Below are 27,843 nucleotides of genomic sequence, written 5' to 3' on the forward strand. Positions count from 1 at the left end.
GAATGGCATTGTACTCAGTACATGACAATAAAAACTTTGATTCCTTGAAATACATGTATTTGATCTTTTTCCTGACAGCTATCTTTTTACACAGGGCCACTATTATGACTATACACAAAAGTTTATGTTTTTCCACTGCTAACAGTTTGGATCAGGAGTTGGTCATTGTAAAAGAAGTACTGTGCCTGCAGGTGATATTTGTAAAGATTTATCTACACCCTTCTGGCAGTGCTGCCATTGCAGTCAGGTCTCGCAGACTACGAGGAGTAGAATTAAGTTGTCTGGCTTGGTGGCAGCAGTTTATACTCCACCCCTGCAGCTGTGCTCCACGCCACGTCAGCGGCAGACAGACCTAAGCCCAAGTCGGACACAACCACAGTTTCGATTGCTGAGCCTTGGTATCCCGATGTATAACTCATTAACCTCGTAGTTTTGCATGTGAATTCGGACCATGTCTGCACTGTCTGACACGCCCCCATTGGCAATTTGGAGTGTATCGCGCACGTAAACACATTTGGTTAACAAACTTAATATTTCATATTCAGTGTTTTTTTTCCTCCGCAAAAAAAAATATGTTTTATGTAATCAGTAATAAGCAATTTTCGTTACCAAAACACACTAGTAATTTAGCTGTTTAAGAAAGGAAAAGAGTCAAGAACATCACAAAAATGTCATTGCATAGACATATATTTTATTTTAAATATGACCAATAAAGTTAAGTAGCAAGCAGAATACAGGCTCGGTATACAATGAGTTTATACAGATCCTTCCAGACATCATGTGAAACGTTAGAAACCATACTTGCAAATGTTCCTAAACTTAAACTATAGTTGGTCATTGGTTTGTCAGGGCACAGCACACAGTGACAGACTTATCCAGCATTGCGGCTTATAATCCATGCACGCGAATATACACATACATGCACTGATAAACGTGTCATTACAGTTTTGCTGTTTACTTTTGTCTTTTAAAAGCATTCACTCTTTAACGCTAGTTTAACAGGAACAGATTAACCCATTTCTGCTACCCTCCGTAGTGAGGCTAGCTTGCTAGCGTATATAAAACAATGTGAAAATACCAACATTAGAAGACAAGAAACTGCATATTCGATAATACTACTTAAACAAAAAACATCTTAGTTACCTTTATGAAAATCTGCTGTCCATATCCTCTTTTCCAAGTGGGAAACCGAAAAAAAGCTCATGTTGTGGTCCACCTTTCTGCCATTTCTAGCATGTGATTTAGTATGGCAGCCTTTCACACAGCACGAGTGTCCCATCTTACCAAAGAAAATGCCGCACGCAAACCCTCGCTCTTCAGTTGTATACACCCAAAATGGCGATTCCACCCACAATACACTGCGGCTATAGCGAGTGTGACATCAGCTGACAAAGACCGATTGGAGCAACTTTGAAATGTTCTCCTAGAATTTTTGAAACTTGACTTTTATGTAATTTGTATCTTTAAACCCTGAATTTGTTTTATCGTGAATTTGAGGGCATGGAAAAATAGCAGTGAAACTGCATTATAGAAAATTTGAAGACTGTAATTCAGAGGTAAAAAAAAAACATGCATATTTCCAATGCATAGATATTCAATGTTAGAATTTCAGTGGCATATAAAATTCAAATTGTGATGAGACAGAGTTACTTCCATACCTTTCATGTGTCACACCGCACAACAGGAACTGGGACCTTTCAACTCGTAGCTTAAACTCCACACATAATTACACCGCCACGCCAAAACAACGGAGGATAAATAATTAAGTCGCTTTGTTAGTTAATAATTTATTAGTTATTTGGAGGACCAATCGGTCAATACGGGACACAGCCACTTTATTTATATTTTACTTTACTTACGACCTGCGACATGTTTATGATTCTTATTACATCTGGCCAGCAGATCGATCTTTCGTTTCTCACAGAATAATACATGATGTAACGTTATCCCGCTAATAAGCTCTGGAACATTTCATGGCTGGCACCGGTGTTCTGTCGATATACAGTATGCTGCCTTGTCGAAAAATGCTACCGTAGTGATAATCGATAGCCCTAACCCTAACCCCCCAAAACCCCTAAAACCCTTACCTTAACCCTAACCACTAAAACCTAACCCTAATCCCAAAACGGTGGAACTGCACATGCGCAGAAAGGCTCGATAGCACGTCTCGATAGGTAGTATTTTATGACAGAACACCTGCAATATTGGACAACAGTGTATTGGTTATTGATCTAATTTTCCGATGCAGAGATATGGAGACACGGGGGCTCCGTAGTGTTACTATACATGTGATACACACTCATAATGTAATTAACAAAGCGTTATATTTCCAACTTCATGTCTGTTGTTTTCAACTGTTGAATCAATATTAACATGCGCATAAGTATTAAGTAACAAACCGTTTTAAGACCTGTTTTATTTGTTTGTACGTTGTATATCTGTATTTTAACAAAATAGATCATATATACATACGTTTTATGAGTTTGCATAAATACAAAACGATCGTTTTCACGGCCTACAGAAAAGAGCCTTCCGTTCGCTGTTTTCCCGAAACAGCTATGCTTTCTAGGGCAGGGACGCTTTATTCGGCGTAACACCTGCAGCTGATGGCGGAGCAGCAGGACGAGCTCCAGGCTGCTGAGTGTCTTATGACTGACTGCCTCTCCACCCTGCAGCGATGTGCTTTAATGTAAAGGCAAACTGCCCGGCACCGACAGGAGGATGAGGCATGTCAACCAGTGAAGAACCAGCTGGAGCAGAAGTGTGATATCCTACTGCTCAACACCGTAGAGCAAATGCTACGCTAAGCTGAGGATGTTTTAATGAAATGTGCTGGTTAAATGAGAAAGACGGGCTGCCGTGGGAACTTCATGCTTTGCTGTAACGTTGTGAAGATGCGCTGTATACATAAAATTGAATTGAATATTATGTACAGTACTGTATTGTGTTATATCGTATTTGAATTATACACACTTCAGTAATTTTATTGGTGCGGTACTGTAATTTGAAAAGCGTTTGAAACAACTACTGTGGTTTTAAATCATCAATAAAATGAAGTAAATATATAGCGATCAACGCTGTCCTTATTTGAATGTAATAAATATACAAATGTGAATCAGATGGTAATCTGTCTAAGACATAAATAAACAGAAAAAAACCGTAATAACCATCATTCGCATATAATGATCAATTTCACCCAGAGAAACGTGATCATTACAAGCGATGTCCAGCGTATTTCCGTTCAGCGGAACAAGATTGCCTTTCGGTGATCTTTTTTCAATCATTTTTGTTAAATATTCCCACAAATTAGCCACGTACGCTGTTTATGACTGGGCCAGAAACCTTTGACTGCATTTCGTATGTGATCGGTTAAGTTGTTTCTGGGTTTTAATCATAGCCGATCAGAACCGCAATGGCGGATTCCATGTCACTCCGTGATTTCTGATCGATGTACTAGTTGGAGATACTTTGAGCTTTAGAAGGAATGAACCACCGCTTATTAGAGGACAGATAACTAACAATTATCAATTCATCCATATTCAATAGTCGTGCATGTGTTTAGACTACAGGGAAACCGGAGAACCCGGAAGAAACAGACGGGGAGAATATTCAAATTGACAACTAATTATATTACTGCTAAATAATATATTCAAATATCTTATTTATTTTTCAATTTTACGACGGGGGGAGTGAGGGGGCCTCTGGGCTGCAGCCCATGTAACCCCGTGCATGATGCCGTCCGTTGTTCTAAAATCAACAATATTTGAATGATGCTCATCCATCCATCCGTAACTGGACAGCATCTTTTGCATCTTGCTCGGTATTGAGAAGGATCTCTTTGCTCTTACGATCGATTACTTTTTGGTCTAGAGCAATAATGGACAGGAAACGCTCCCGCTCCGATTCTGATGATCAATCTCCAGCGAAAAAAAGGAGGGAGAGTTCGGAAGTCCAGAGCACCGGCGATCCCCGCAAAGGTTTGTAGCAAAAGATGATTGCCTTTTCATAGGGAATGAAAATTACACATAAGAAAGCCATGTGATTCTCTTTAATAAGGCTTACTGCAAGAACAGATGTGAACACTGTCCTGGACTTATAGATTAAACAAATTAATGCAACAATTGATTCTTTGATTGATAAAAAAAATGTCGCTGAACGTTTGAAAAGCAAACTTATACCCAAATTGGTTCAATACTGTAGCTCTTTTGATTCTGAACCCGAGCTTACTCTGACTGCAGCATCTAATAGGCAAACTAATGATAATACTGAATTAAAAGGCCATGTTCGTGATAGGCATGTGGTAAAGAAATATTAATTCATGCTATTTAAAGTTAATAGTGAAGTGTCTGCAACTGTGTTATCCTGTAGAAAATGCTGTATGGACTCTTTTTCTGAAGTGTACCTGCTTAATGTTGTAGAACATTTGGAGGACCTGTACCTCGAGGGGGAACTGCTCGGAAAGGGTGGTTTTGGAGCAGTTTTCGCCGGCATTCGCAAGGCCGATGGCTTCCCAGTAAGTCACCAAACGGTGTAGCCGTGACATGCAAAGTAATATCTCTCCAGAGATCCCTTTTATTACACCGGTTACAGGCACCTATAAGAGGCGATGCCTTCTCAATATGCACTACACTAAATTTGCGATTTTTTTTCCCTCTAGGTGGCCATCAAATATGCCAGGAAGAATTATAAGGAGCTAGAACTGGTAAGTGTTTTCAGTCATGGAGCTGGGTTTATTTGGAGGAATTTCTGCCTAAATATAATATGTATATCCTGCTCTCCCATTCATAGCCTGGAATTGATGGGCCCATCCCATTGGAGGTGGCACTGATGAAGCTTGTTAGCCAGAAGTCATCCTGTGCTAACGTGCTCCAGCTCATCGACTGGTTTGATGGACCACAGGACTATATTATGGTCCTGGAAAGGCCGGACCCATGCCAGGATCTCTTTGACTTCTGCCAAAGTGAAGGAGGGATCCTGTCAGAGGGTGTTGCCAGGCAGGTGCTGGTGCAGGTGCTCCAGGCCTTGCATCACTGCCAGGAATCAGGTGTCTTCCATCGAGACCTGAAATCTGAGAACCTCTTGATCAACACAGACACTCTGGAGGTGAAACTCATTGACTTCGGCTGTGGTGATATCTGGACAGATTCCCACTACACAAAATATTCAGGTCAGTGAGAGAGGCTAATTAAAATCCTGTCAAACTAACCCCTGGTTCAACAGCAAGTAGCGGGTAATCCAGTGCAGTGTTTCCTCTACCATTATATTAGGGGGCATTTAATTTAATCTAATTTAATTTTCTATGTAGCGCCAGATCACAACAGAAGTCATTTAAGGTTACCTTTCCTATAGAACAGGTCTATACATTGTCCTTTTATTAAACTAAATAGCCTTATGTTATTTATCGTATATACACAACAGCTTGTCATTTTTGTCTCTACACGGTCGCACGTTTATAATTCTCCTCTGCTCTCTGTATCACGCATGGCGGAGTTCCGCCCCAATGCACGGCACAGTAACGTGCGCACACACACAGGTGAGCACACTCCGACCAGCGGACAGAGAGCGCGCCTTGGAAAATATGTTGCATCAGCCACCTGAAAAGCAGACAATAAATCAATAAATGGGCCAGACGTTTCTGACTTCCCATATCAAGAGGCTCTAGAAATGTTCTTCTAGAAGCCCAGAAGGATATACTGCATTGACAAAAGCTGCACACTTTGTGGATAATTGTCATAAAAAGAAATGTTCTGATGTTTAGTTCAGTTGTTATATCGACTGCTGTCATTAAAAGAAACGCATGAACACCATGAATCCTGTCGGTGTCCGTCTGCCCCACCCACCCCCCAAGCTGTAAACCTAGGGGAAACACTGCAGTGATTAAGTAATCTGGACTTGTGATAAAACTCCCTGCAGGGGAGTTGGATTTGTGTTCTTGAGTCCTAACCTAACTCGTTTCAGTAAAAATATCTAGGTTTATGAAAGATTTTGTGAGTTTATGAATGATTTTGCTTTGTTTCAGGGACAAAGGTCTTCGCTCCCCCAGAGTGGTTCCTGAAGGGGCAATACCTAGCTGGCCCCGCCACAGTCTGGTCTGTGGGGGTCACACTATTTATATTAGTGTGTGGTTACTTGCCCTTCCCCAACAAGAGGGCAATCATCTCAGGCTGCCTGGAATTCCCCCCATGGGTCTCTCCTGGTGAGCAGCTTATTTTTCATCCCGTGACTTGACTCTCCTGATAGGAAGTGTTCTTTTCTGACTAACTATGTGCCAAATTATTCTCCGACAGGCTGCTGCAGTCTGATCCGCCGGTGCCTGAGGCGCAAGGTTGCGAATCGGCGGACTTTGGAGCAGATTCAGCGCCATCCTTGGCTGCAGCGGAAGTGACACCATAAGTTTTAGTTTAGTGACTACTGGAGCTTTGTCAGTCCCTGCTGTAGGTAGTTGTAGCATATAGTTCTGTTTTTATTTTAGTTTGTTTTTTTAGTTTTTTGTGTTTGGTGTATCGGACGCGGGTAGACCGCATTTTGCGGTTGAGCTGCATGTGGGTGCACTGAAGACTAGGTTAGAATGTAGAGAGTTAGGCAGTAAAAAAAGCAGGGAAGCTCCAGTTTTCACTTGTCCAGCTCTATTTTGGGTTGAGCGTCCTCTGTGGACTTAAGGATAAGGCTACAACAGGGGGATAGTTTAGTGTCAAGTTCCAACAGAGGACCACATCAAAGCAGCAGAAGAAAAGGAAAAGCAAACAGCTAAGTCCTTCAACCATTTTCTCGTTGTCCTGATAAATAATTTTTGATATTAATATGTTAGTGATGGTTTACTTGCTGTAATACTACAGATGCATGTAGAGGACCAATGCAAGGCAGCAAAAGAAAAAAAGCTAAGTCCTTTTCCTACTTTTCACACTTTCCCTTTGTCCTGATGATCCACTAATTTTCAATGCTAGAAATTAATGATATCTGTCTTTTCTGTCCTATCCAAGGTCCAACAGAGGACCACATCAAAGCAGCAGAAGAGAAAGAAAAGCACAAAGCTAAGTCCTTCAACCATTTTCCCGTTGTCCTGATAAATAATTTTTGATATTGTTAGTGATGGTTTACTTGCTGTAATACTGACTTTTTTGTTTCATTCCAATCCAGGCTGCAACAGATGCATGTAGAGGACCAATGCAAGGCAGCAAAAGAAAAAAAGATAAAAGCTAAGTCCTTTTCCTACTTTTCACACTTTCCCTTTGTCCTGATGATCCACTCATTTTCAATGCTAGAAATTAATGATATCTGTCTTTTCTGTCCTATCCAAGGTCCAACAGAGGCAACCCCGCCTCCTCCTACAGGTTCCGGGCGGCGTAAAAAGAAGAGACGCCGGGGAAAAGGGGAGGAAGCCGCCCCGACGCTCTTCCTGGGGGCGTGCTACCTCGCCGCAGCGCCTCTTCCAGCGGAGGTTCAAGAGGAGCCCCTCCTGGTTCAGCCAAGGAGCACCCTGCTGGCCGCGTGATGGCGGCGCCCGCCGAGGCGCCCCCTGCTGGCCACATGCCCAAGGCACCCGCAGAGGCGCCCCCTGCTGGCCGCACGCCCGCGGCCCTGCCTGAGGCCGCTCTGCCCGCGGCCCTGCTTGAGGCCGCCTCTCTGCACGTCCAGCCCGGCTCTTCTGTCCTGCCCGCGGCTTCGGCTGCTCCGCCCGCAGCTCCAGCCACGTCTGCTACCCTGGCTCCGTCTCTACCTGACCCTGTCCCTACTCCAGTCTCCCCAGCACCGGTTATGGTCCCCGAGGAGGTCCCGGACTATGCGACTGACACTCCTTCCTCCGGAGAGGAGGATGAACTCGAGTGGGACCCCTCAGGGACCTCTCTAATGACTCTGGGTCCCTCGCCATGGCATGGGAAACCCCACCTATCTGTGTCCAAGAAGGGGAGGGGACATAGACGTCGGGCCGGGGTCCTGCCCGCCCTGCCCCCTGGCTCGCCCTCGTGCGCCTTGGCTGGGGCTCCGGGGCTGCCTCGGTGCCGGTTCTCGGTCGGGTCCTCGGCTAAGTGTCGGCCGCCTCCGGGCCCCCCTGCTCCGCCTGGGCGTCGGACGGCGCCTTCCCCTGTCATTGTCGATACTGTGTGAGTGTACCTGTCCTGTCGATTGTCTTTAATAAACCCCATTCTTCAGTTCAACCTGACTGCTCTCGCCTCTCTCACCTGCTCGTCACTCGCCGATCATGACAGTTGCCTGTTATTTTCTGCTTGTTTTCTGTATTTAGTCCGCGTTCAAGTCTGTTTCCCCAGATCAGTCATTGATGTTTTGTGCCGTGTTTCCTCGTCTGCCTTGAATAAACCCCGTCTGCCCGTAATTACGGCTCGACTGCTCTGTCTGCCCGCTCGTCTGCACTGCGGACGTAACACTTATATGACTCATGTAGGTTCTTCCAGAGACACATCATTTGTTACTTTATGAATCAGGTTGTCATCATCATTGTCATCAACCACAATAGGTGCACACAGATATCTATATATTTGTGTGTGACCATGAACCTGTAACAACTGGTCTTGCCTGGTTGACATCCTGAGGTACTTGGACCAATAACCTCTGTGTCCAAAGGTACAACCTTAATATTAAAAAAACTAAAATCTAATTAAGAGTTAGCTTTTCAACAATCAACGCACTATTATTCAGTCAGATTTCATGAAGGGAAAGCATGATGATTAGCTGTGGATGCTAGATAGAAGGAAATTAAGTTTACTGATAGGCTTCATCTGTCACATTTCTGCGTTAACTGAGGTGAATGAAACTGCAAATTAAATACAATTGTTTTATGTTTACCTGTTTCAACAATATGCAGGTAGTGAGTATATGTCAGGATTAAATTTGTGGACATGAAGGAATAAGAATATGATATACTCAGCTACAGACAGGTGATCTCAGTTATGTGTTCAACTGGGTTGAGATCTGGTCACTTAAAGGATACTACACACAGGAATCGCTACAAAACAAGGTGTTGACATGCTGTCACTGGCCAAAATAATGCAAGATTATAGTTAGATAGTTTGGATGCTTTACTGCAATTATGCTTATTTTGACTTTGAGCATAACAAATTCAAACCATGGCACTAACATGGATATACTGGCATTAGTGCCTTGGTCGCATTATCGTTGTGTATGTAAAGTTACAGTAGATATTGTTTACTGTCACATCTAAAGCCACAAGAGAATAAAAAGAACACAAAGTGTGTTGCTGTCTCAGTACATGTAACTGTATCTGGCAGTAATCTATGACAGTATAAAATCTAACAAACCCATATGTGTAAAAGGCTGCCTGCAGGAGGACTTTAATTATACCGGGTTTTTTTAAAGAACTGCTCCCCGGATGGTTATGTGTTTAGTTTCAGCAATTGGCGAGTTATAGGAGCAGCCATTTTTTCCCACCGTTTCAGTGTGATGAGTCAGATCTTCACCGTTAATCCTTGCAGGGATAGTAAATGAAAAGTGAGTATTAATGATGCTGTTCGATGTAAACGGAAACTGAAATGCGGCAAAGCTGGTAATACTGACCTGTACTGGGGTTGCAGCGCCATAAATTAGTTTAAATACTATTACGTTTAGTTTAGTCTTAGAGCCAGTGTTGACTGTCTAAAGGCTATAAATTTATTGCTGTTCTGTTCAGTAATTACTGGCTGTTAGCCCATTGTGCTTTGCTTCGCTAATTCAGTTTCCTCATTTGGGCATTAGATGGCACCGAAGTAGCATAAGAGCTATGGGAAACAGCTAATCTTGCAAATCTTTAATTTATGGTGAGTTTACCTATGTTGTATGAGACATTGATATTGCTGTATTCATTTACCATTTTTGGATTTATTTGTCACACTACATACTTATGTAGATTATTGAATAATTAGGAGCACATTTTCTGGTATTTCAGAACTATCTGTACATCAGTCCCTAAGTGCCTTTATGAGGATATAAAAGCCATCAAAATTGCCTTCCTGAAGTCTGTCTCTTCAATTCAGTGTTCTAACTGACACTCAGGAGTGTTTCTGCCATATCCCAGAACGTCTCACCCTAGTAAGTCTCCGTGACACCATATGTAATGGCTTATTACCTGTTGTTCATCACTAACCAGTGATGGTCCACCAAGAGAATTCCTGTTAGGACAGAAATCATTTACACAAAGTTTATACACAGACATAATATACATACATACCCACAATGATATAAAAGTCAGCTTACACTGTTTCTGGCACTTTCGGTACAGGACTGCTTTGATGCTCAGGTTCAAATGGCTGTAGTGAAATAAAGCGAAAACCTGTTAAAATTTATATATGTAATACAAATGTTATTAGCTTGTATGTGTAGCTTGATGAATGGGTTGAAATGGAATGAAATTTGTTAACATATTAGTGTTAAATATTACTGGGGCCCAAAACAAAGACATGCTGTTGTGTGCACTATCATTGTTTATTCGGTTTTTATTTATGTAAGTTTACACATTTTAGTTTTCTCTCAGAAACAAGAAGATTCTGCTATCTCTAGATAAATGCTGTTGGCTGCTCTAAAACTTTATTTTTCATTCATTAAAGTGTTTTTGATTCTCCGTGGACATTGTTTGGTTGATACACTTTACACATAACCAAAGTGTTGTAAATTGCACTCGCCAGTGTATCAGCTACATCAAACTCTGTGGGTGTTTTGATCACGATCTCAGTGTCAGAGTCAGAAATGTCTGACACTTCTCCAACTGCAAAACACACTACAATTGAAATTAGTATAGTATTACTATAGTCAGACAGAGCTGAACTTTTTAAACAATGCTAAATCTAGGAGAAAGCGAAGAAGGGAAAGCCTCTCTGACACACTGTGATGGTAATAGTTGATTTTTGGCTCAAGGTGGGACTTCATGGGAAAAAGGTCAACTGAAAAGTATTAGGAAAAGTAGATTTTTATGTAGCAACAGCTCCAAAATGGCTTGGAATGAGTTTCAACATGAATCCCAGCTGGTGCAACACCAACATACCTGCACAGCAAATTAAAATGGCTTAGTACTTTTCACTTTACAGACTAGATCATCTTTCTCAGAGAGTTGGAACAACTAGGTACAGAAGTTACTGGCTATGGTAAATCCTGATTATTTACCCTCTTCAAAATCCTGGCATGGATAATGGATAATGATGCAGCTGTAGATCTAGACTCTACATCTTCCTTGGGCTAAACGATAAGGTTTCAAGGGACAATTAATAAGACATTCCACTTCTAAGACGTTCAATTACATCGACATTTCTGAGTAAACTCATAATCTATGTGCTATATCTACTGCATCGTGGGCTACAGTATAAGACTATGATAGCCAAAATGAATACTAAAATAACGAATATTGAATATATAATCGATAATTATATTCGTTTTATTATTTTTCATAATAGCAAATTAAATATTAATTTAAAAGCATTTTATTCAGAGCAACAGTGTTTTTTTGGATTGCGGGTAAGCTTCATGTTCAGCCATGTTTTTGGCATGGAGCTGGGTAATCTCAACATAAAAGATCACGTGATTTGGGTGACCAGATAATCCATGTCAGGAAGGACACTCTGGGCTAGGACAGGAATTGTAACTTACCATTTCAATGAAAAGGACCTGGATTTGACTTGAGCACTGAGTTCTTGCTGTGTGCTGATTGGTCAGTCTCCTACAGTATAATCATGCATGTGTCACTAAGGCTAATGTGAAACAGCTGGATGCGTCTTTCAGTCAAGGAAACAAACCAGTCAAAGCACAAGAAGAGCTGAACTATTTAGCCAAGCACAGGAGCCTTTCCGTTTGAAAGTACAGTAGTTTGTAAAACCCGAAGTAGCTCAAAGTGTCCTCCCTGACATGGATTATCTGGTCATCCTACACGTGATCATATTACGGTAATGTAGTTCAGTGCATTCCTTAGCCGTCAAACCGTCAGAAATATTCTTGCCATTATGTTTGTTACACAGTTTCTATTACACTATCCATCCATTTTCTGAAACCACTTGTTCTATTCAGAGTCGCGGGGGGGTCCGGATCCTATACCGGACGCTACGGGGGCAAAGCAGCGAACACCACAGCATGGGGCGCCAACCCATTGCAATTAGTATATTATATGACTATAAACTTCTATAATATGACTTCTACTATCTATTATATATGGCAAATGTACCTGATCCACCCCCCACCATGTCAGACACTTTCTTACACGTATAATATGGCTGCGTCCGACTTCATGCAGCCGCTTACAGCGCTGGCTTAAAGCAATGCACTCCGGTCCTGACGTTCGTATCCCAGGCAGTTCCGAGGCGGTATCTGCTATTTCTCCTGAATATCATGTAAAGCAGTGAGAACTGATTTTCAGTTAATTTACCTGGTAAAATAAAGTTTAAGTAAATTATATAAATGCTGTAATAGTACACGTAAGATAGTGGTTTATTTATTGTTAGATATTGTAATTAGAGTGCGAATTACCCCTCCATAAAACAGTCCCCCCAGCTCCAACAGCCTTCAGAAATAAATATTTGCCTATTAGGCTAATATCTGTCTTGATGATACAGTAGATCTTAAAGTACAGCCTAATTTCTAACTCACCTCTTGGTCCTGCGCGCTGCCCTCATCCTGCCATCTTCGTGCTGCCTGCTGACTGTCCTGTACACTGTCCTCATCCTGCCATCTTCCTGCTGCCTGCTCACTGTCCTGCACACTGTCCTCATCCTGCCATCTTCCTGCTGCCTGCTCACTGTCCTGCACACTGTCCTCATCCTGCCATCTTCCTGCTGCCTGCTCACTGTCCTGCACACTGTCCTCATCCTGCCATCTTCCTGCTGCCTGCTGACTGTCCTGTACACTGTCCTCATCCTGCCATCTTCCTGCTGCCTGCTCACTGTCCTGCACACTGTCCTCATCCTGCCATCTTCCTGCTGCCTGCTCACTGTCCTGCACACTGTCCTCATCCTGCCATCTCCCTGCTGCCTGCTCACTGTCCTGCACACTGTCCTCATCCTGCCATCTTCCTGCTGCCTGCTCACTGTCCTGCACACTGTCCTCATCCTGCCATCTTCCTGCTGCCTGCTCACTGTCCTGCACACTGTCCTCATCCTGCCATCTTCCTGCTGCCTGCTCACTGTCCTGCACACTGTCCTCATCCTGCCATCTTCCTGCTGCCTGCTCACTGTCCTGCACACTGTCCTCATCCTGCCATCTTCCTGCTGCCTGCTCACTGTCCTGCACACTGTCCTCATCCTGCCATCTTCCTGCTGCCTGCTCACTGTCCTGCACACTGTCCTCATCCTGCCATCTTCCTGCTGCCTGCTCACTGTCCTGCACACTGTCCTCATCCTGCCATCTCCCTGCTGCCTGCTCCTGTGCCTCTCCTGCCTTCTGCTGACCACCATTTTCCTTCATACACATTAACAGTTTGCAAAACTGCACCTATACTTTTGGTGTGATGTTCTGTAGCTCAACACTAATATTTCCTACTTACTCTTCTTTTACCACCAAAAAAGTGTCTGATGTCTCCATCTTTCCTTTTCCTCAAAATGTGTCTGTGAATAAAATCTAATCTATGTTTAACAAAACAGTATCTGGCTTACCAGATGAAGCTTCTAAAAATGTCCATAAATATGAAATTGTGGAATGCAGAATCAATACCAGGAAAATTCTAATAATAGGGCTTATTATTTGCTAGTTTTTTTTTTACGTTGACCTTATAGGTTTCACTTATAGTAATGTTTTTTCAGAGCATAACGTTAGACCTTCTTATGCATTAGCATTAGCCTAATAACAAACTACACAGGCTAAATGGCGAATTAATTTCAGAAAGGCACAATTTATTCATGATAAAATGAGAATGAAAACATAGGCAGTTCATCTCCTTGGAAAATGACCGATTTTACCTCACCAAATAAGCCTGGTTTAAATAGAGAACTTAGCTGATCTTACTAGTTAACGTAACTAACGTTGACTGTACCGGTCTCAGAAGGATAATGGCAAGTAATTCAACTTATAAAGACGTCAGCTTGCATTAGTTAGATGCAGCACTTAAACGAATAAATGAAGGTTGTAAAATAACACGTACAGTTTCAACAGGCTAGACTTGTGCTGGCTACTTACATTTACCAATGCACGACAAACAGTACCATGACAGACGAACACAAGGAACAGGTCACTCACTGAGAATGAATGACGCAACCGACAGGCTAAGCTGCTTCAAGCACCGAGGTGGTTAAAATAGTACGGTCCACATTAGGGGTGTCTGAAATCGTTTTACATAAAAATTTCCTACAAGGTGAGGTTCTCTTTTTTTCTTTTACAACAAAAGAAAAATGTAAAGACCTCCCCCCAAACTGCTATTTTTGTCTCTTGGGGGGGGGGTCTGGGTCTTGATCTGGGGTACTGTACCCCCCAATACCCCCCGTAATTCGAACCATGATTGGTAATGTTGCGCTGCTTTATATGTTTAATCGTCCAGTCTGTGAAGAAGGCATTCAAGTAAGAATGGCATTGTACTCAGTACATGACAATAAAAACTTTGATTCCTTGAAATACATGTATTTGATCTTTTTCCTGACAGCTATCTTTTTACACAGGGCCACTATTATGACTATACACAAAAGTTTATGTTTTTCCACTGCTAACAGTTTGGATCAGGAGTTGGTCATTGTAAAAGAAGTACTGTGCCTGCAGGTGATATTTGTAAAGATTTATCTACACCCTTCTGGCAGTGCTGCCATTGCAGTCAGGTCTCGCAGACTACGAGGAGTAGAATTAAGTTGTCTGGCTTGGTGGCAGCAGTTTATACTCCACCCCTGCAGCTGTGCTCCACGCCACGTCAGCGGCAGACAGACCTAAGCCCAAGTCGGACACAACCACAGTTTCGATTGCTGAGCCTTGGTATCCCGATGTATAACTCATTAACCTCGTAGTTTTGCATGTGAATTCGGACCATGTCTGCACTGTCTGACACGCCCCCATTGGCAATTTGGAGTGTATCGCGCACGTAAACACATTTGGTTAACAAACTTAATATTTCATATTCAGTGTTTTTTTTCCTCCGCAAAAAAAAATATGTTTTATGTAATCAGTAATAAGCAATTTTCGTTACCAAAACACACTAGTAATTTAGCTGTTTAAGAAAGGAAAAGAGTCAAGAACATCACAAAAATGTCATTGCATAGACATATATTTTATTTTAAATATGACCAATAAAGTTAAGTAGCAAGCAGAATACAGGCTCGGTATACAATGAGTTTATACAGATCCTTCCAGACATCATGTGAAACGTTAGAAACCATACTTGCAAATGTTCCTAAACTTAAACTATAGTTGGTCATTGGTTTGTCAGGGCACAGCACACAGTGACAGACTTATCCAGCATTGCGGCTTATAATCCATGCACGCGAATATACACATACATGCACTGATAAACGTGTCATTACAGTTTTGCTGTTTACTTTTGTCTTTTAAAAGCATTCACTCTTTAACGCTAGTTTAACAGGAACAGATTAACCCATTTCTGCTACCCTCCGTAGTGAGGCTAGCTTGCTAGCGTATATAAAACAATGTGAAAATACCAACATTAGAAGACAAGAAACTGCATATTCGATAATACTACTTAAACAAAAAACATCTTAGTTACCTTCATGAAAATGCCGAGAGCAAACACGCAGGAAGGGAGATATCGTGTTGAAAGTGATCTCCTTCCATCTCACCAGGCGACCCGACGCCTCTTCGTTAGCTCCTCTATCAGCATCTGCTGTCCATATCCTCTTTTCCAAGTGGGAAACCGAAAAAAGCTCATGTTGTGGTCCACCTTTCTGCCATTTCTAGCATGTGATTTAGTATGACAGCCTTTCACACAGCACGAGTGTCCCATCTTACCAAAGAAAATGCCGCACGCAAACCCTCGCTCTTCAGTTGTATACACCCAAAATGGCGATTCCACCCACAACACACTGCGGCTATAGCGAGTGTGACATCGGCTGACAAAGACCGATTGGAGCAACTTTGAAATGTTCTCCTAGAATTTTTGAAACTTGACTTTTATGTAATTTGTATCTTTAAACCCTGAATTTGTTTTATCGTGAATTTGAGGGCATGGAAAAATAGCAGTGAAACTGCATTATAGAAAATTTGAAGACTGTAATTCAGAGGTAAAAAAAAAACATGCATATTTCCAATGCATAGATATTCAATGTTAGAATTTCAGTGGCATATAAAATTCAAATTGTGATGAGACAGAGTTACTTCCATACCTTTCATGTGTCACACCGCACAACAGGAACTGGGACCTTTCAACTCGTAGCTTAAACTCCACACATAATTACACCGCCACGCCAAAACAACGGAGGATAAATAATTAAGTCGCTTTGTTAGTTAATAATTTATTAGTTATTTGGAGGACCAATCGGTCAATACGGGACACAGCCACTTTATTTATATTTTACTTTACTTACGACCTGCGACATGTTTATGATTCTTATTACATCTGGCCAGCAGATCGATCTTTCGTTTCTCACAGAATAATACATGATGTAACGTTATCCCGCTAATAAGCTCTGGAACATTTCATGGCTGGCACCGGTGTTCTGTCGATATACAGTATGCTGCCTTGTCGAAAAATGCTACCGTAGTGATAATCGATAGCCCTAACCCTAACCCCCCAAAACCCCTAAAACCCTTACCTTAACCCTAACCACTAAAACCTAACCCTAATCCCAAAACGGTGGAACTGCACATGCGCAGAAAGGCTCGATAGCACGTCTCGATAGGTAGTATTTTATGACAGAACACCTGCAATATTGGACAACAGTGTATTGGTTATTGATCTAATTTTCCGATGCAGAGATATGGAGACACGGGGGCTCCGTAGTGTTACTATACATGTGATACACACTCATAATGTAATTAACAAAGCGTTATATTTCCAACTTCATGTCTGTTGTTTTCAACTGTTGAATCAATATTAACATGCGCATAAGTATTAAGTAACAAACCGTTTTAAGACCTGTTTTATTTGTTTGTACGTTGTATATCTGTATTTTAACAAAATAGATCATATATACATACGTTTTATGAGTTTGCATAAATACAAAACGATCGTTTTCACGGCCTACAGAAAAGAGCCTTCCGTTCGCTGTTTTCCCGAAACAGCTATGCTTTCTAGGGCAGGGACGCTTTATTCGGCGTAACACCTGCAGCTGATGGCGGAGCAGCAGGACGAGCTCCAGGCTGCTGAGTGTCTTATGACTGACTGCCTCTCCACCCTGCAGCGATGTGCTTTAATGTAAAGGCAAACTGCCCGGCACCGACAGGAGGATGAGGCATGTCAACCAGTGAAGAACCAGCTGGAGCAGAAGTGTGATATCCTACTGCTCAACACCGTAGAGCAAATGCTACGCTAAGCTGAGGATGTTTTAATGAAATGTGCTGGTTAAATGAGAAAGACGGGCTGCCGTGGGAACTTCATGCTTTGCTGTAACGTTGTGAAGATGCGCTGTATACATAAAATTGAATTGAATATTATGTACAGTACTGTATTGTGTTATATCGTATTTGAATTATACACACTTCAGTAATTTTATTGGTGCGGTACTGTAATTTGAAAAGCGTTTGAAACAACTACTGTGGTTTTAAATCATCAATAAAATGAAGTAAATATATAGCGATCAACGCTGTCCTTATTTAAATGTAATAAATATACAAATGTGAATCAGATGGTAATCTGTCTAAGACATAAATAAACAGAAGAAAACCGTAATAACCATCATTCGCATATAATGATCAATTTTACCCAGAGAAACGTGATCATTACAAGCGATGTCCAGCGTATTTCCGTTCAGCGGAACAAGATTGCCTTTCGGTGATCTTTTTTCAATCATTTTTGTTAAATATTCCCACAAATTAGCCACGTACGCTGTTTATGACTGGGCCAGAAACCTTTGACTGCATTTCGTATGTGATCGGTTAAGTTGTTTCTGGGTTTTAATCATAGCCGATCAGAACCGCAATGGCGGATTCCATGTCACTCCGTGATTTCTGATCGATGTACTAGTTGGAGATACTTTGAGCTTTAGAAGGAATGAACCACCGCTTATTAGAGGACAGATAACTAACAATTATCAATTCATCCATATTCAATAGTCGTGCATGTGTTTAGACTACAGGGAAACCGGAGAACCCGGAAGAAACAGACGGGGAGAATATTCAAATTGACAACTAATTATATTACTGCTAAATAATATATTCAAATATCTTATTTATTTTTCAATTTTACGACGGGGGGAGTGAGGGGGCCTCTGGGCTGCAGCCCATGTAACCCCGTGCATGATGCCGTCCGTTGTTCTAAAATCAACAATATTTGAATGATGCTCATCCATCCATCCGTAACTGGACAGCATCTTTTGCATCTTGCTCGGTATTGAGAAGGATCTCTTTGCTCTTACGATCGATTACTTTTTGGTCTAGAGCAATAATGGACAGGAAACGCTCCCGCTCCGATTCTGATGATCAATCTCCAGCGAAAAAAAGGAGGGAGAGTTCGGAAGTCCAGAGCACCGGCGATCCCCGCAAAGGTTTGTAGCAAAAGATGATTGCCTTTTCATAGGGAATGAAAATTACACATAAGAAAGCCATGTGATTCTCTTTAATAAGGCTTACTGCAAGAACAGATGTGAACACTGTCCTGGACTTATAGATTAAACAAATTAATGCAACAATTGATTCTTTGATTGATAAAAAAAATGTCGCTGAACGTTTGAAAAGCAAACTTATACCCAAATTGGTTCAATACTGTAGCTCTTTTGATTCTGAACCCGAGCTTACTCTGACTGCAGCATCTAATAGGCAAACTAATGATAATACTGAATTAAAAGGCCATGTTCGTGATAGGCATGTGGTAAAGAAATATTAATTCATGCTATTTAAAGTTAATAGTGAAGTGTCTGCAACTGTGTTATCCTGTAGAAAATGCTGTATGGACTCTTTTTCTGAAGTGTACCTGCTTAATGTTGTAGAACATTTGGAGGACCTGTACCTCGAGGGGGAACTGCTCGGAAAGGGTGGTTTTGGAGCAGTTTTCGCCGGCATTCGCAAGGCCGATGGCTTCCCAGTAAGTCACCAAACGGTGTAGTCGTGACATGCAAAGTAATATCTCTCCGGAGATCCCTTTTATTACACCGGTTACAGGCACCTATAAAAGGCGATGCCTTCTCAATATGCACTACACTAAATTTGTGATTTTTTTCCCCTCTAGGTGGCCATCAAATATGCCAGGAAGAATTATAAGGAGCTAGAACTGGTAAGTGTTTTCAGTCATGGAGCTGGGTTTATTTGGAGGAATTTCTGCCTAAATATAATATGTATATCCTGCTCTCCCATTCATAGCCTGGAATTGATGGGCCCATCCCATTGGAGGTGGCACTGATGAAGCTTGTTAGCCAGAAGTCATCCTGTGCTAACGTGCTGCAGCTCATCGACTGGTTTGATGGACCACAGGACTATATTATGGTCCTGGAAAGGCCGGACCCATGCCAGGATCTCTTTGACTTCTGCCAAAGTGAAGGAGGGATCCTGTCAGAGGGTGTTGCCAGGCAGGTGCTGGTGCAGGTGCTCCAGGCCTTGCGTCACTGCCAGGAATCAGGTGTCTTCCATCGAGACCTGAAATCTGAGAACCTCTTGATCAACACAGACACTCTGGAGGTGAAACTCATTGACTTCGGCTGTGGTGATATCTGGACAGATTCCCACTACACAAAATATTCAGGTCAGTGAGAGAGGCTAATTAAAATCCTGTCAAACTAACCCCTGGTTCAACAGCAAGTAGCGGGTAATCCAGTGCAGTGTTTCCCCTACCATTATATTAGGGGGCATTTAATTTAATCTAATTTAATTTTCTATGTAGCGCCAGATCACAACAGAAGTCATTTAAGGTTACCTTTCCTATAGAACAGGTCTATACATTGTCCTTTTATTAAACTAAATAGCCTTATGTTATTTATCGTATATACACAACAGCTTGTCATTTTTGTCTCTACACGGTCGCACGTTTATAATTCTCCTCTGCTCTCTGTATCACGCATGGCGGAGTTCCGCCCCAATGCACGGCACAGTAACGTGCGCACACACACAGGTGAGCACACTCCGACCAGCGGACAGAGAGCGCGCCTTGGAAAATATGTTGCATCAGCCACCTGAAAAGCAGACAATAAATCAATAAATGGGCCAGACGTTTCTGACTTCCCATATCAAGAGGCTCTAGAAATGTTCTTCTAGAAGCCCAGAAGGATATACTGCATTGACAAAAGCTGCACACTTTGTGGATAATTGTCATAAAAAGAAATGTTCTGATGTTTAGTTCAGTTGTTATATCGACTGCTGTCATTAAAAGAAACGCATGAACACCATGAATCCTGTCGGTGTCCGTCTGCCCCACCCACCCCCCAAGCTGTAAACCTAGGGGAAACACTGCAGTGATTAAGTAATCTGGACTTGTGATAAAACTCCCTGCAGGGGAGTTGGATTTGTGTTCTTGAGTCCTAACCTAACTCGTTTCAGTAAAAATATCTAGGTTTATGAAAGATTTTGTGAGTTTATGAATGATTTTGCTTTGTTTCAGGGACAAAGGTCTTCGCTCCCCCAGAGTGGTTCCTGAAGGGGCAATACCTAGCTGGCCCCGCCACAGTCTGGTCTGTGGGGGTCACACTATTTATATTAGTGTGTGGTTACTTGCCCTTCCCCAACAAGAGGGCAATCATCTCAGGCTGCCTGGAATTCCCCCCATGGGTCTCTCCTGGTGAGCAGCTTATTTTTCATCCCGTGACTTGACTCTCCTGATAGGAAGTGTTCTTTTCTGACTAACTATGTGCCAAATTATTCTCCGACAGGCTGCTGCAGTCTGATCCGCCGGTGCCTGAGGCGCAAGGTTGCGAATCGGCGGACTTTGGAGCAGATTCAGCGCCATCCTTGGCTGCAGCGGAAGTGACACCATAAGTTTTAGTTTAGTGACTACTGGAGCTTTGTCAGTCCCTGCTGTAGGTAGTTGTAGCATATAGTTCTGTTTTTATTTTAGTTTGTTTTTTTAGTTTTTTGTGTTTGGTGTATCGGACGCGGGTAGACCGCATTTTGCGGTTGAGCTGCATGTGGGTGCACTGAAGACTAGGTTAGAATGTAGAGAGTTAGGCAGTAAAAAAAGCAGGGAAGCTCCAGTTTTCACTTGTCCAGCTCTATTTTGGGTTGAGCGTCCTCTGTGGACTTAAGGATAAGGCTACAACAGGGGGATAGTTTAGTGTCAAGTTCCAACAGAGGACCACATCAAAGCAGCAGAAGAAAAGGAAAAGCAAACAGCTAAGTCCTTCAACCATTTTCTCGTTGTCCTGATAAATAATTTTTGATATTAATATGTTAGTGATGGTTTACTTGCTGTAATACTACAGATGCATGTAGAGGACCAATGCAAGGCAGCAAAAGAAAAAAAGCTAAGTCCTTTTCCTACTTTTCACACTTTCCCTTTGTCCTGATGATCCACTAATTTTCAATGCTAGAAATTAATGATATCTGTCTTTTCTGTCCTATCCAAGGTCCAACAGAGGACCACATCAAAGCAGCAGAAGAGAAAGAAAAGCACAAAGCTAAGTCCTTCAACCATTTTCTCGTTGTCCTGATAAATAATTTTTGATATTGTTAGTGATGGTTTACTTGCTGTAATACTGACTTTTTTGTTTCATTCCAATCCAGGCTGCAACAGATGCATGTAGAGGACCAATGCAAGGCAGCAAAAGAAAAAAAGATAAAAGCTAAGTCCTTTTCCTACTTTTCACACTTTCCCTTTGTCCTGATGATCCACTCATTTTCAATGCTAGAAATTAATGATATCTGTCTTTTCTGTCCTATCCAAGGTCCAACAGAGGCAACCCCGCCTCCTCCTACAGGTTCCGGGCGGCGTAAAAAGAAGAGACGCCGGGGAAAAGGGGAGGAAGCCGCCCCGACGCTCTTCCTGGGGGCGTGCTACCTCGCCGCAGCGCCTCTTCCAGCGGAGGTTCAAGAGGAGCCCCTCCTGGTTCAGCCGAGGAGCACCCTGCTGGCCGCGTGATGGCGGCGCCCGCCGAGGCGCCCCCTGCTGGCCACATGCCCAAGGCACCCGCAGAGGCGCCCCCTGCTGGCCGCACGCCCGCGGCCCTGCCTGAGGCCGCTCTGCCCGCGGCCCTGCTTGAGGCCGCCTCTCTGCACGTCCAGCCCGGCTCTTCTGTCCTGCCCGCGGCTTCGGCTGCTCCGCCCGCAGCTCCAGCCACGTCTGCTACCCTGGCTCCGTCTCTACCTGACCCTGTCCCTACTCCAGTCTCCCCAGCACCGGTTATGGTCCCCGAGGAGGTCCCGGACTATGCGACTGACACTCCTTCCTCCGGAGAGGAGGATGAACTCGAGTGGGACCCCTCAGGGACCTCTCTAATGACTCTGGGTCCCTCGCCATGGCATGGGAAACCCCACCTATCTGTGTCCAAGAAGGGGAGGGGACATAGACGTCGGGCCGGGGTCCTGCCCGCCCTGCCCCCTGGCTCGCCCTCGTGCGCCTTGGCTGGGGCTCCGGGGCCGCCTCGGTGCCGGTTCTCGGTCCGGTCCTCGGCTAAGTGTCGGCCGCCTCCGGGCCCCCCTGCTCCGCCTGGGCGTCGGACGGCGCCTTCCCGGGCTCCGGCTGCGGCGTCGCCAGCTATGGCTTCCCCCTCCTGCCCGTCTGCGCCAGGGCTCCCTCCTGCTCCCATCGTGTCCCCTCCGTTTCTCCCTTGTCCCGTTCCCTCGGTCCCTGTGTGGTCCCCTCCTGCTCCCTTCTCCCTCTCCCCTGCGGCCCCTCCGGCCGCCGCCCGTCGCCTGCCTGGGCTCCCTCGGGCTCCCCTTCTTCCTCCTCCCTTTCCCTTTGTCCCGCCTGTGTCTGTTCCTCGTCCTGTCGTCCCGCCTGTTCCTGCTCCTCCTCCTCCTGTCGGTCCTCCGTTCTCTCCTGCCCTTTTTGTTCCACTTTTCTCCCCTTCTTCTGGGTCTCCTGTTCTGGTTTGTCTGTCGGCTTTTCCCGTCCTCTGTCAGGTTTTGTCCATTTTCTGGACCCTATTCTTGTTCAGTGTTTCAGTTCTGTTTCCAGGTCCCTGTTGACGTCTTGCCTTTTGTCTTCCGGGTCCTGTTCCTCGTCTCGTCCGTCGCCTCCCCTCGGGCGCGCCCGGTGTGCGCGCCTTGGGGGGGGGGTTCTGTCACGTCCTGCTCCGTCCAATCCTCGTGTGTGCCACGCCCCCGTCTTACCTCGTGTTAATACCTGATTGTTCTCACCTGTTTATTGTTAATGCCAGCTTGTCAGATGTATTTAGTCCGCGTCTAAGTTCCGTCTAGTCAGATCTGTCATTGTCGATACTGTGTGAGTGTACCTGTCCTGTCGATTGTCTTTAATAAACCCCATTCTTCAGTTCAACCTGACTGCTCTCGCCTCTCTCACCTGCTCGTCACTCGCCGATCATGACAGTTGCCTGTTATTTTCTGCTTGTTTTCTGTATTTAGTCCGCGTTCAAGTCTGTTTCCCCAGATCAGTCATTGATGTTTTGTGCCGTGTTTCCTCGTCTGCCTTGAATAAACCCCGTCTGCCCGTAATTACGGCTCGACTGCTCTGTCTGCCCGCTCGTCTGCACTGCGGACGTAACACTTATATGACTCATGTAGGTTCTTCCAGAGACACATCATTTGTTACTTTATGAATCAGGTTGTCATCATCATTGTCATCAACCACAATAGGTGCACACAGATATCTATATATTTGTGTGTGACCATGAACCTGTAACAACTGGTCTTGCCTGGTTGACATCCTGAGGTACTTGGACCAATAACCTCTGTGTCCAAAGGTACAACCTTAATATTAAAAAAACTAAAATCTAATTAAGAGTTAGCTTTTCAACAATCAACGCACTATTATTCAGTCAGATTTCATGAAGGGAAAGCATGATGATTAGCTGTGGATGCTAGATAGAAGGAAATTAAGTTTACTGATAGGCTTCATCTGTCACATTTCTGCGTTAACTGAGGTGAATGAAACTGCAAATTAAATACAATTGTTTTATGTTTACCTGTTTCAACAATATGCAGGTAGTGAGTATATGTCAGGATTAAATTTGTGGACATGAAGGAATAAGAATATGATATACTCAGCTACAGACAGGTGATCTCAGTTATGTGTTCAACTGGGTTGAGATCTGGTCACTTAAAGGATACTACACACAGGAATCGCTACAAAACAAGGTGTTGACATGCTGTCACTGGCCAAAATAATGCAAGATTATAGTTAGATAGTTTGGATGCTTTACTGCAATTATGCTTATTTTGACTTTGAGCATAACAAATTCAAACCATGGCACTAACATGGATATACTGGCATTAGTGCCTTGGTCGCATTATCGTTGTGTATGTAAAGTTACAGTAGATATTGTTTACTGTCACATCTAAAGCCACAAGAGAATAAAAAGAACACAAAGTGTGTTGCTGTCTCAGTACATGTAACTGTATCTGGCAGTAATCTATGACAGTATAAAATCTAACAAACCCATATGTGTAAAAGGCTGCCTGCAGGAGGACTTTAATTATACCGGGTTTTTTTAAAGAACTGCTCCCCGGATGGTTTCAGCAATTGGCGAGTTATAGGAGCAGCCATTTTTTCCCACCGTTTCAGTGTGATGAGTCAGATCTTCACCGTTAATCCTTGCAGGGATAGTAAATGAAAAGTGAGTATTAATGATGCTGTTCGATGTAAACGGAAACTGAAATGCGGCAAAGCTGGTAATACTGACCTGTACTGGGGTTGCAGCGCCATAAATTAGTTTAAATACTATTACGTTTAGTTTAGTCTTAGAGCCAGTGTTGACTGTCTAAAGGCTATAAATTTATTGCTGTTCTGTTCAGTAATTACTGGCTGTTAGCCCATTGTGCTTTGCTTCGCTAATTCAGTTTCCTCATTTGGGCATTAGATGGCACCGAAGTAGCATAAGAGCTATGGGAAACAGCTAATCTCGCAAATCTTTAATTTATGGTGAGTTTACCTATGTTGTATGAGACATTGATATTGCTGTATTCATTTACCATTTTTGGATTTATTTGTCACACTACATACTTATGTAGATTATTGAATAATTAGGAGCACATTTTCTGGTATTTCAGAACTATCTGTACATCAGTCCCTAAGTGCCTTTATGAGGATATAAAAGCCATCAAAATTGCCTTCCTGAAGTCTGTCTCTTCAATTCAGTGTTCTAACTGACACTCAGGAGTGTTTCTGCCATATCCCAGAACGTCTCACCCTAGTAAGTCTCCGTGACACCATATGTAATGGCTTATTACCTGTTGTTCATCACTAACCAGTGATGGTCCACCAAGAGAATTCCTGTTAGGACAGAAATCATTTACACAAAGTTTATACACAGACATAATATACATACATACCCACAATGATATAAAAGTCAGCTTACACTGTTTCTGGCACTTTCGGTACAGGACTGCTTTGATGCTCAGGTTCAAATGGCTGTAGTGAAATAAAGCGAAAACCTGTTAAAACTTATATATGTAATACAAATGTTATTAGCTTGTATGTGTAGCTTGATGAATGGGTTGAAATGGAATGAAATTTGTTAACATATTAGTGTTAAATATTACTGGGGCCCAAAACAAAGACATGCTGTTGTGTGCACTATCATTGTTTATTCGGTTTTTATTTATGTAAGTTTACACATTTTAGTTTTCTCTCAGAAACAAGAAGATTCTGCTATCTCTAGATAAATGCTGTTGGCTGCTCTAAAACTTTATTTTTCATTCATTGAAGTGTTTTTGATTCTCCGTGGACATTGTTTGGTTGATACACTTTACACATAACCAAAGTGTTGTAAATTGCACTCACCAGTGTATCAGCTACATCAAACTCTGTGGGTTTTTTGATCACGATCTCAGTGTCAGAGTCAGAAATGTCTGACACTTCTCCAACTGCAAAACACACTACAATTGAAATTAGTATAGTATTACTATAGTCAGACAGAGCTGAACTTTTTAAACAATGCTAAATCTAGGAGAAAGCGAAGAAGGGAAAGCCTCTCTGACACACTGTGATGGTAATAGTTGATTTTTGGCTCAAGGTGGGACTTCATGGGAAAAAGGTGGACTGAAAAGTATTAGGAAAAGTAGATTTTTATGTAGCAACAGCTCCAAAATGGCTTGGAATGAGTTTCAACATGAATCCCAGCTGGTGCAACACCAACATACCTGCACAGCAAATTAAAATGGCTTAGTACTTTTCACTTTACAGACTAGATCATCTTTCTCAGAGAGTTGGAACAACTAGGTACAGAAGTTACTGGCTATGGTAAATCCTGATTATTTACCCTCTTCAAAATCCTGGCATGGATAATGGATAATGATGCAGCTGTAGATCTAGACTCTACATCTTCCTTGGGCTAAACGATAAGGTTTCAAGGGACAATTAATAAGACATTCCACTTCTAAGACGTTCAATTACATCGACATTTCTGAGTAAACTCATAATCTATGTGCTATATCTACTGCATCGTGGGCTACAGTATAAGACTATGATAGCCAAAATGAATACTAAAATAACGAATATTGAATATATAATCGATAATTATATTCGTTTTATTATTTTTCATAATAGCAAATTAAATATTAATTTAAAAGCATTTTATTCAGAGCAACAGTGTTTTTTTGGATTGCGGGTAAGCTTCATGTTCAGCCATGTTTTTGGCATGGAGCTGGGTAATCTCAACATAAAAGATCACGTGATTTGGGTGACCAGATAATCCATGTCAGGGAGGACACTCTGGGCTAGGACAGGAATTGTAACTTACCATTTCAATGAAAAGGACCTGGATTTGACTTGAGCACTGAGTTCTTGCTGTGTGCTGATTGGTCAGTCTCCTACAGTATAATCATGCATGTGTCACTAAGGCTAATGTGAAACAGCTGGATGCGTCTTTCAGTCAAGGAAACAAACCAGTCAAAGCACAAGAAGAGCTGAACTATTTAGCCAAGCACAGGAGCCATTCCGTTTGAAAGTACAGTAGTTTGTAAAACCCGAAGTAGCTCAAAGTGTCCTCCCTGACATGGATTATCTGGTCATCCTACACGTGATCATATTACGGTAATGTAGTTCAGTGCATTCCTTAGCCGTCAAACCGTCAGAAATATTCTTGCCATTATGTTTGTTACACAGTTTCTATTACACTATCCATCCATTTTCTGAAACCACTTGTTCTATTCAGAGTCGCGGGGGGGTCCGGATCCTATACCGGACGCTACGGGGGCAAAGCAGCGAACACCACAGCATGGGGCGCCAACCCATTGCAATTAGTATATTATATGACTATAAACTTCTATAATATGACTTCTACTATCTATTATATATGGCAAATGTACCTGATCCACCCCCCACCATGTCAGACACTTTCTTACACGTATAATATGGCTGCGTCCGACTTCATGCAGCCGCTTACAGCGCTGGCTTAAAGCAATGCACTCCGGTCCTGACGTTCGTATCCCAGGCAGTTCCGAGGCGGTATCTGCTATTTCTCCTGAATATCATGTAAAGCAGTGAGAACTGATTTTCAGTTAATTTACCTGGTAAAATAAAGTTTAAGTAAATTATATAAATGCTGTAATAGTACACGTAAGATAGTGGTTTATTTATTGTTAGTTATTGTAATCAGAGTGCGAATTACCCCTCCATAAAACAGTCCCCCCAGCTCCAACAGCCTTCAGAAATAAATATTTGCCTATTAGGCTAATATCTGTCTTGATGATACAGTAGATCTTAAAGTACAGCCTAATTTCTAACTC

At 42.7% G+C, this 27,843-nt stretch overlaps 3 protein-coding genes and 1 long non-coding RNA gene across 4 annotated transcripts; 3 read left to right on the top strand and 1 right to left on the bottom strand.

The window, feature by feature from the left end:
* The first annotated feature begins 1,881 nt into the window (after positions 1–1,881).
* On the top strand, positions 1,882–8,156 carry LOC140578767 (serine/threonine-protein kinase pim-1-like). The gene is made up of 6 exons (XM_072700634.1): positions 1,882–3,977; positions 4,419–4,513; positions 4,658–4,702; positions 4,789–5,167; positions 6,020–6,196; positions 6,288–8,156. Exons 1-6 carry the CDS (start codon positions 3,878–3,880, stop codon positions 6,383–6,385), a joined length of 894 nt encoding a protein of 297 aa, XP_072556735.1. The 5' UTR covers positions 1,882–3,877; the 3' UTR covers positions 6,386–8,156.
* Positions 8,157–17,788: 9,632 nt separating this feature from the next.
* On the top strand, positions 17,789–19,382 carry LOC140578620 (serine/threonine-protein kinase pim-1-like). The gene is made up of 4 exons (XM_072700225.1): positions 17,789–18,560; positions 19,002–19,096; positions 19,241–19,289; positions 19,372–19,382. Exons 1-4 carry the CDS (start codon positions 18,461–18,463, stop codon positions 19,380–19,382), a joined length of 255 nt encoding a protein of 84 aa, XP_072556326.1. The 5' UTR covers positions 17,789–18,460.
* A 13-nt stretch (positions 19,383–19,395) lies between these two features.
* Positions 19,396–23,610, top strand: LOC140578749 (serine/threonine-protein kinase pim-2-like). Its single transcript, XM_072700598.1, has 3 exons — positions 19,396–19,750; positions 20,603–20,779; positions 20,871–23,610. The coding sequence occupies exons 1-3, from the start codon at positions 19,411–19,413 to the stop codon at positions 20,966–20,968; spliced, it is 615 nt and encodes a 204-aa protein (XP_072556699.1). The 5' UTR covers positions 19,396–19,410; the 3' UTR covers positions 20,969–23,610.
* A 1,279-nt stretch (positions 23,611–24,889) lies between these two features.
* On the bottom strand, positions 24,890–26,095 carry LOC140578750 (uncharacterized). The gene is made up of 2 exons (XR_011983024.1): positions 25,898–26,095; positions 24,890–25,525 (listed from the first exon to the last, which is right to left on the bottom strand). It is a non-coding gene; the product is annotated as an uncharacterized lncRNA (long non-coding RNA).
* Positions 26,096–27,843: the final 1,748 nt, after the last annotated feature.

The sequence above is a fragment of the Paramormyrops kingsleyae genome, chromosome 16, assembly GCF_048594095.1.
Source record: "Paramormyrops kingsleyae isolate MSU_618 chromosome 16, PKINGS_0.4, whole genome shotgun sequence".
NCBI classification, from domain to species: domain Eukaryota; kingdom Metazoa; phylum Chordata; class Actinopteri; order Osteoglossiformes; family Mormyridae; genus Paramormyrops; species Paramormyrops kingsleyae.